Here is a 10142-nt window from a genome sequence, read left to right on the forward strand (position 1 = left end):
ATTGATTGGACTACCCAAATTAGTAAAAATTCTGAGGAGGAGGAATTCCTGGAATGTTTTCGGGACGGTTATCTGGACCAATATGTCGAGGAGCCGACTCGAGATCAGGCCATTTTCGACTGGGTATTGTGCAATGAGAAGGGACTTATCACCAATCTTCTTGTACGAGGCCCCTTGGGTCAGAGCGATCATAATATGATCGAGCTCTCAGTCGAGATGGAGAGTGAGGAAATTGAATCAGAGACTAAGGTCCAGAACTTAAATAAAGGGAATTACGAGGGTATGAGACGGGAATTGGGTAAGATTGATTGGGTGGTGTTTCTGGGGGGATTGACAGTGGATAGACAATGGCAAGCATTCAAAGATAGAATGGAAGAATTCCAGAACATGTTTATACCGGTTTGGCATAAAAATAAACCTAAAAAGGTGACTCAACCGTGGATAACGAGGGAAATTAGGGACAGCATAAAATCAAAAAAAAGGGCATATCAACTGGCAAAAAAAAGCACCAGACCGGAAGATTGGGGGCAGTACAGGATACAGCAGAAGAGGACAAAGGGATTAATCAGGAAGGGGAAAATAGAATACGAAAGTAAACTTGCAGCAAAAATAAAGACAGACTGCAAAAGCTTTTATCGGTATATCAGGAGGAAAAGACTGGTAAAATCCCAAGTCGGTCCCCTGCAGTCCGATTCGGGAGAATATATAATGGAGAATAAGGAAATGGCAGACCAATTAAACTCATACTTTGGTTCTGTATTCACAAAGGAGGACACAAATAACCTCCCAGGAATATCGGCAAACATAGGGACTAATGAGAGGGAGGAGCTGACAGAAATTAGTATCTCTAGGGATATGGTGTTGGGTAAGTTGAGGGGACTGAAGGCCGACAAATCCCCGGGGCCTGATAAACTACATCCTAGGGTACTTAAGGAGGTGGCCCTGGAGATAGCAGATGCTCTAAGGATCATCTTCCGGAACTCCATTGACTCGGGAACAGTACCCGTGGATTGGAGGGTAGCTAATGTTACCCCAATATTTAAAAAGGGGGGTAGAGAGAAAGCAGGGAATTATAGACCAGTAAGCCTTACATCGGTTGTGGGCAAAATGCTAGAGTCCATTATTAAGGATAAAATAGCGGAGCACTTGACAAATGGGGAAAGGATCGGACAGAGTCAACATGGATTTACAAAGGGTAAATCGTGTTTGACTAATCTGCTGGAATTTTTTGAGGAAGTAACTGGTAAAATAGATGGGGGAGAGCCAGTGGATGTGGTGTACCTTGACTTCCAGAAAGCCTTCGATAAGGTTCCACACAAAAGATTGTCATGCAAAATTAAGGCTCATGGGATTGGGGGCAAAGTATTAACGTGGATAGAGAACTGGCTGGCGGATAGAAAACAGAGAGTTGGAATAAACGGCTCGTTTTCGGAGTGGCAGGCAGTGACCAGCGGGGTGCCGCAAGGATCTGTCCTGGGACCCCAGCTGTTCACAATATATATAAATGATCTGGATCAGGGAATTGGATGCAATATTTCCAAATTCGCTGACGACACTAAACTAGGAGGAGGGGTGGGCTCTGATGAGGATGTCAGGAGGCTACAGTGCGATTTGGACAGGTTGGGGGAATGGGCGGATACGTGGCAGATGCACTATAATGTGGATAAATGCGAGGTTATCCACTTTGGGGGTAAAAACAGGAGGGTAGATTATTATCTAAATGGCAATAGATTGGGAGATGGGGAAGTGCAGAGGGACCTGGGTGTTCTTGTGCACCAGTCACTGAAGGAGAGCATGCAGGTGCAACAGGCGATTAAGAAGGCAAATGGTATGTTGGCCTTCATATCAAGGGGGTTCGAGTATAGGAATAGGGATACCTTACTACAGCTGTACAAGGTGCTGGTGAGACCGCATCTGGAGTATTGTGTACAGTTTTGGTCGCCCCATCTGCGGAAGGATGTTCTTGCCATGGAAAGAGTGCAACGGCGATTCACCAGGCTGATACCTGGAATGGCGGGAATGACCTACGAAGAGAGATTAAATAGTTTGGGCTTGTACTCACTGGAGTTTAGAAGATTGAGAGGGGATCTCATCGAAACATATAAAATTATGGCAGGCCTGGACAGGCTGAATTCAGAGAGAATGTTTCCAATGGCCAGGGAGCACAGAACCAGGGGCCACAGTCTAAAAATAGCGGGCAAATCATTTAAAACAGAGATGAGGAAGAATTTCTTCACTCAAAGAGTGGTGAGCCTGTGGAATTCCCTGCCACAGAGGGCTGTGAAGGCTAATTCAATAAATATTTTCAAGAGAGAATTGGATATATTTCTGAAGGCTAAGGGGATTAAGGGTTACGGAGAAAAGGCGGGGACGGGGTACTGAACTGGTAAGATCAGCTATGATCTCAGACGAGGATCAGCCATGATCTCATTGAATGGCGGAGCAGGCTCGAAGGGCCGAATGGCCTACTCCTGTTCCTATCTCTGTGTTATGCTATGTTATAACCCATGCATCCTGCACTAAGCAGACATCACCTGCCCCCCATGGTTGAATAGCCCATGCATCATGCACCAAGCAGACATCACCTGCCCCCCATGGTTGAATAGCCCATGCATCATGCACTAAGCAGATATCACCTGCCACCCATGGTTGAATAGCCCATGCATCATGCACTAAGCAGACATCACCTGCCCCCCATGGTTGAACAGCCCATGCATCATGCACTAAGCAGACATCACCTGCCCCCCATGGTTGAATAGCCCATGCATCATGCACTGAGCGGCATGTGCGTGTGTGTTTCCTGAAAGGGCCATGTGTGCTGGCTGACAGATGGCCTTTGGGGGTTCGGGCACCCTCTAGCCATGAAGTCAGGTGCAGGTGGAGGGGTGAAGATGATCGTGGAAAAGGCACTCACCCTGACGACCCGAGTGAGGTCGTTGAACTTCTTCCTGCACTGGACGGCTGTCCTGGGGACCACGCTTCTGGATGCCACTCTGGTGGCCACTTCCCTCCAGGCTCGCCGGAACTCTGCAGGTGGCGCCCTCCTCCCATCCCCAGGGTACAGAGTCTCTCGGCAGCGCTCAACAGCGTCCACCAAAGTTTCGAGGGCCAGGTCTGTGAAGCGCTCTGCCCTCTGCCTCACCCTCTGCATGTCTTCAGAAGTTGTTGCGCCTCTGGTAAGTCTGCGCCGAATTTATGGCGTGCCAGGAAGTGCTGTGTCTGGTGATCCTAATTGACCCGCCCCTTTAAGAGCTGTCCGGCGCCAGTGTGTCTTGGGGTCAGTAATTATTGACAGCACCTGCGCTGCGCCTGGCCGCCGCGAAATTGGGTTGCGCCACCGGGTTAGCGCCTTAGGAGTCCCGTGCAGCACCTGATTTAATGCTGCAATCACCATCAGGGGCGCGACTACCCAATATCGCGCTAGGTGGTGCTAAATTGCGCATGGCGCTAAACTTAGCGCTTCGCCAGGACTAGCGCCCCAAACGGGATAAACTAGATAGACTAATGAAGTGGGAAGTCACATGGCAGATGAAATTAAATGAAGAACAGTGTGAAGTGATGCATTTTGGAAGGAAAACTGAGGAGAGGCAACATAAATTAAATGATAACATTTTAAAGTGGGTGCAGGAACAGACACCTTGGGATTCACATACTCAAATCTTTGAAGGTGGCAGGGCATATTGTTAAGGCTATTAATAAATCATTTGGGACCCTAGGCTTTATCAATAGAGGCATGGAGTACCAACGCAAGGAAATTATGGTAAACCTTTATAAATCACAGTTTAGGCCTCAGCTAGCGTATCGTGTCCAAATCTGTGCACTACACTTCAGAAGGAATGCCAAAGCCTTAGAGAAGTTGCAAAGGAGATTTACCAGAATCATACCAGGGATGGGAGACTTCAGTTATCTCATAGTAAAGGATCCTCTGGGAAAGAGTGATCATAATATGATAGAATATCACATTGGGCTTGAGAGTGAAATACTTATGTCTGAACTAGTGTCTTAAACTTAAATAAAGCCAATTACATAGGTATGAGTATCCGGAAACAGTTCAGGCCAACCAGCCATTGGAGCCTCTGTGGCTGTCTCTGCTCCTAGCAACAGTTGACCTGTGTGTCTTCTCCAGACGACGTCCTCGGCAGTCTCAACTGTGTAAGACACAGGGCCTGTCTGCGCGATCACCGTAGCAGGAACCCATTTCGGTCCAGTGTTGTAGTTTCGAGCTAGGACGTGCTCTCCAGGGTGAAACCGTCTCTCCTTGGCTCTTTTCTCTCTCTTTTCAACTTGAGCTTGTTGTTGACAATGGACAACCTGTTCTGCCCTTGGAGGTTTGAGTAAGTCAAAACTTGTCCGCAACTGCCTCTTCATCATGAGCGAAGCGGGGAAGTTTTGGTTGTGGCATGCGGCTCGTTCCTGAAGGACAACAGGAAGCTGTTCAGACGTTGGTGGATGGAGCCCTGACCTTGTGATGCCTTCAAGGCGTGCTTCAAAGTTTGCACCAACCTTTCTGCCAGGCCGTTAGTAGAGGGATGATAGGGCGCAGACCTGATGTGTTGGACACCATTCACATGCAGGAAGGTTGCAAACTCCTGTGATACAAATTGTGGACCGTTGTCACTTACGAGTTGTTCCGGTGAGCCATAACGGCTGAACATCTCACCAAGTTTCTCAATTGTTTTCTCTGCCGTGGTAGACCTCATCACAGCGACCTCCGGCCACTTGCTACGAGCGTCCACAACCACCATAAACATCTTCTCTTCGAAAGGACCGGTGAAGTCCACATGTACTCGCTGCCACACTTCTGCAGGCCAATCCCAGGGGTGTAGGGTTGCCACCTGTGGAACATTCCGGACCCTTTGACATGGGGAACATGTTTTGGCTTTCTCCTCAATATTTCCATCAAGGCCTGGCCACCAGAAGTAGCTTCTTGCCATTTCCTTCATCCGAACCATCCCACTGTGGCCTGTATGAAGTTGTTGCAGTATAGGTTCCCTCAGAGGTGGCAGAATGATGACACGGCGTCCCCAAAGAAGACAACCTGCCTGGACGGGGAGCTCATTTCTTTTTGAAACGTAAGGTTTCAAACTAGGAGAATCTCCTATAGCTCTCCCTCGAATGACATCGTCCATTACCTCAGACAGGACTGGATCGTTGCGGGTGTACCTTCGCACCTGAACTGCAGTGACAGGTGCTCCCTCCACTTGTCTAAAGTAGAAGATGTCTATCTGACGAGGCTCTGGGGGAGTAGCAGGCAAGGGTAGCCTCGAGAGACCACCTGCGTTGCCGTGCAGGTCTGATTTGCGATATTTGATGTCGTATGTGTGTCCTGAAAACAGTAAAGCCCACCTTTGCATCCTGCTTGCAGCAAGAGACGGAATTCCGGTGTGGGGCCCGAAGATTGAAGTCAATGGACGGTGGTCCGTCAGGAGTGTGAACCTTCTCCCAAACAGGTACTGATGAAATTTTCGAATTCCAAAAACGATTCCCAAGACCTCGCGCTCAATCTGTGCATAGTTACTCTCGGCCTTGTTCAAGGTGCGTGATGCGAAGGCGATAGGTTTCTCTTCACCAGAAGGCATGATGTGGGATATGACTGCTCCCGCACCATATGGTGATGCATCACATGCTAGCTGCATGGGTAGCTTTGGATCGAAGTGTGTCAGGACCTCCGATTTCAGCAATGCTTTCTTTGCTTGGGCGAAAGCTTCGTTGCACAGTTCAGTCCATTTCCATGTTTGGCCTTGACATAGCAACTGATGTAACGGCTTCAGCAATGTTGCTAAGTCTGGAATAAACTTCCCATAGTAGTTAAGTAGCCCCAGAAATGAACGTAACTGGCTCACATTCTGGGGTGCTGGGGTCTCCACGATCGCCTTGACCTTTGACGGCGCATTATGCAGGCCAGTAGCGTCAATCACATGCCCCAGGTACTCAACTGAAGACTGAAATAATTCACATTTGTCCTTACGAACTCTGAGTCCGTACTCTTTCAGTCGTTATAGTGTCGCATCCAAGTTCAGAAGATGATCCTCCTCATTTGTCCCAGTGACAAGGATGTCATCCAGGTAGCACTGGACTCCTGGCAGTCCACTCAAAATCTGATCCATTGCCCTTTGGAATAGAGCAGGGGCCGATGTAATTCCAAACGGAAGGCGGCAGTACCTGTATAGCCCCTTGTGTATCACAATTGTCAACAGCTCCTTTGATTTGTCATCGACATGCATTTGTAGATAAGCCTGGCATAAGTCTATTTTGCTGAACTTTTGCCCTCCGGCCAGGCCCGTAAAAAGATCATCAATGAGGGGAAGAGGGTACTGTTCCGCAGACAGCACCGGGTTAATAGTCACTTTAAAATCCCCGCAGATTCGAACAGATCCATCCTTTTTCAGGACAGGAACAATGGGTGTGGCCCATTTGCTCGTGCTCACAGGCTCCAGGACTCCATTCTCGACTAAGGCCTCCAAGTTAGCCTCAACTTTTGGCCTAATTGCATCGGGTACAGGTCGGGCTTTGTGAAACTTCGGCTTGCTGTCAGGTTTAATGTCCAGTCTCACGCTGATCTTTTTCATGCTCCCAAGTTCCCCATTGAAGAGTTCTGCATGTTTGTTTAACACTGCAGTCAGACCTGACTCCCCTTTTGACATCATGCGGACTGCAGGCCAGTCCAGCGTGATTTTCTCTAGCCACGCACGTCCCAGTAGCGATGGGTAATTTCCCTTTACCACATATAGTGGCAGTTTTGCAGTCTGTCCGTTCAATTTAACTGTCACCTCAATGGCGCCTCTCATGGCCACAGGTTCGCCGGTATACGTCTTTAGCACAATGTTTGTTGGCTGAAGGGTAAGATGCTTTAGCATTTTGGTGTCTGAAACAAGGGACACAGCCGCGCCTGTGTCCACCTCCATCCGCACTGATTGTCCCTCCACCAGTGGTGACATCCAGTAGCTATTTGAACCACCTACAACCATCAGTATGTGCACCTCTTCCTCCTCAGAGGTGTCGCTCCCCTCTGTTTTGCTTGTTCCATCATACTGCACTGAATGAACACTCCTTTTCCTCTCTTGTCCAAATACAGACATTTTGCTTTCATGCTTCCCAGCTCTGTCTGTTCTTTTTTTTACCTCTACAGGCGTGTTCAATGTGACCCTTTTTGCCACAATTTCGGCATTCCAGCTCTGTACACCAGCAGTCATTAGCGTGATGGCCCGTTTTCCCACAACGGTAACATGTGCCATTCCGCGCACCTTTAGGCTCAGACGACACCTTGTGAACTCTCCCTGTTGAACTCAACTGGTGAGCCTCCTTTTCCGCCATCTCCATGGAGACACTAACTTTAATGGCCTTTTCAAGAGTAAGGTTGTCCTCAGTAAGAAGGCGCTTCTGTGTGGCTGCACTTTGCAGACCACCCACGAGTCTGTCTCTAATGGTGTCCTTCAGCACCTCCTTGAACTCGCGGTGTTCTGACAACCTTTTTAAAGCAGCAATAAACATTGTCACTGATTCCCCCTCCTCTTGATTCCGTTTGCGAAATCTAAATCTCTCAGCAATAACCAGAGGTTTTGGTGAAAAATGTGCTTCAAGAATTTCCACTAGTTGCTTATATGTTTTAGTTCCTGGCTTATCTGGCTGCACAAGGCTGCGAAGTAAATTGAATGTCTTCGGCCCCATTACACTCAAAAAGGTAGGCACGTCCTTTTCGTTTGCCACCGCATTCACCAATACAAAATAGTCAAAACCTTCTGTATATGCGCTCCATTACTCCACATTTTCATCAAAATCACCGATGTTTTTCCTAATATAGTAGCCATCTCAAGTTTCAAATTAAAATTTCTGTTTACTCACTGCCGTAACGTTAATGTGATGCTGCAATCTCTGTTCCGAGTGTTTTGTAGTCGAAAACAAGAAAGTTCCCACAATGCAGATTCATCCGATCCTCGTCGCCACTTGTTGTGTCGGTACCTTTCTACCTAGACTCAATTTAGGACTCAGAACTCAGAGATTCAAACATGAAGTGCTTTATTCAGGAAGGAAAGGAAAGTTCTGGAAAGTTCCGAATAAAGAGAGCTAAACTTAACCAAGAGAACACCCAACCATTTATCTGCTGTGACAGCGCCACCACTGGTGGGAGGAGAACACACAATACATAACAGTGAGCAGGACTGGGACTGTCCTTTAAATCTACACACACTATTAATGATTCCCCCCTCGCCACTTCTTTCACTGGAGGAGCCTCTAAATTCACAATATTAACATCTAAAGAGCCCTGCGTTTACACTGAAATAACCACGAATTGTACTTCCAAAAGAAACTTCTAGATGACTCATTACACTGACAATTTCTCTTTCTTCCTTCTCCAGCAGGGCAACAAGTGCACCGAGATGAGTGCCATCCTTGCCCTCATTGCAATGTTGCTTTTGCCACTGCAGATTTTCTTCAGAAACACATCAGAAGACATCCAGAATCCAGTGGACAAATTTCAGCAGGACAATCTCCTCCTTCCAGCATAAAGTATCTTGCACAATGCAAAAGTGGGCAGGGATCGTTCACACAATCTGTCCACAGGAGAGAATGTATAAAATCAGGAGATTTTCACCTAGACCAGCAGATCCACACAGGAGAGAGGCTGCATAAATGTAGTGAATGTGGAAAGAGTTTCACACAGGCAGGGAGCCTCCAGAGACACCAGCGGATCCACACAGGAGAGAGGCCATATAAATGTACTGAATGTGGAAAGAATTTTACACAGGCAGGGAGTCTCCATAATCACCAGCGGATCTACACAGGAGAGAGGCCGTATAAATGTGCTGAATGTGGAAAGAGTTTCACACATACAGGGGACCTCCACAAACACCAGCGGATCCACACTGAAGAGAGGCCATATAAATGTGTTGAATGTGGAAAGAGTTTCACATGGGCAGGGAGTCTCCATAGACACCAGCGGATCCACACAGGAGAGAGGCCGTATAAATGTGCATGTATGTGGAAAGAGTTTCACAGAGTCAGGGACCCTCAAGAGCCACCAGCGGATCCACACAGGAGAGAGACCATATAAATGTACTGAATGTGGAGAGAGTTTTGCTTACATCTATCAGTTGAAAGCTCACACGTGCTTTGAAACCTGCCGTCATTGTGGGGAATTCTTCAAGGATTCAACAGCTTTCAAAATTCACCTGAGAAAATGTTCGGAAACATAATGAAGAGAACGGTAACCAATTTATAATTTGACTAAATTTAAATATTTCTTTCTATTTGAATGGCCTTCAATAACCACTAGTTATCTCAAATATTACTCATATTTATAATGCTTACCTTTCACTCTTCCTGATAATATTTGTGTGTGGATTAAGATGGAATATAAGGGTAAATTCCACAATTCCTCACTCCCAGTGAGGGTTGGAGATTTGGGGCTCTGTTGCTGTAGCCTAATGTCTGATCCACTCGCTCTGAAATCATATCTTCCGAATTGGATTTCAGAATATTCCCTCTGCAGAATGTGTTTTATCTCCGTGAGTGTTTGTCCCACCGAACTGTCACAGCCCCTTTATTCTGATGGTGAGAGATCGCTGGGATCGATGCTGTTTTTATTCAGTCTGGTTACATCTGCGGTGGTAAAGGTGCTGATCACAAAATATACTGTGTTAATAAATATAGTGACTGAAAAATTGTTGCCCAAGAGATTTCGTGAACAGATGTTCAGTAAAATGCTGTTATTGTAGTTTTCAAAGTTTAAGAAACTCTTGACAAAATTTTAAACAGAAGCTGAATTTGAAAATTGTAAAGTTGGTTGAAACGTGTAATTTATTTGACACAGGCTTGACAGGCCGAAATGTGTTTTAATTTGTATTTTGTGTTTTGTTTTTAAAATATTTCCATGCAAACTGGTTGATCTGTGTCTACATTGTCCAAGTAAAATCTATGTTGGTGTACAGAGTTATTCGAGCATTATTAAACAAGCAAATTGTGATCTGATTAATTGTCATTGAGCAGTTTATTTAACGCTAATATATTTTAGCCTCTAGCCGGTTAGAGATAGCGGTCGAGGGCACAAAATTGTGATAGATCAATTGTTTTACAAGATGTCTCCTGGGCTGGCAGCTCCCGAGGGAGCTCCTTGGCCATCCATTGCCATCCTTTGCTCTTTC

At 46.6% G+C, this 10142-nt stretch overlaps 1 protein-coding gene across 1 annotated transcript in view; it reads left to right on the plus strand.

Annotated features, from left to right (window-relative positions):
- LOC147109859 (histone-lysine N-methyltransferase PRDM7-like) overlaps nucleotides 1–8507 on the plus strand; it is a 30712-nt gene extending 22205 nt beyond the window's left edge. The window contains exon 7 of the mRNA XM_086002403.1: nucleotides 8358–8507. Coding sequence (XP_085858529.1) covers nucleotides 8358–8507 — 150 coding nt within the window. The remainder of the gene's footprint in view (nucleotides 1–8357) is intronic.
- The last annotated feature ends 1635 nt before the right edge of the window (nucleotides 8508–10142 follow it).

This window comes from Somniosus microcephalus, chromosome 12, assembly GCF_052327205.1.
Source record: "Somniosus microcephalus isolate GS21.2 chromosome 12, FLI_Smic_1.0, whole genome shotgun sequence".
Taxonomy (NCBI): domain Eukaryota; kingdom Metazoa; phylum Chordata; class Chondrichthyes; order Squaliformes; family Somniosidae; genus Somniosus; species Somniosus microcephalus.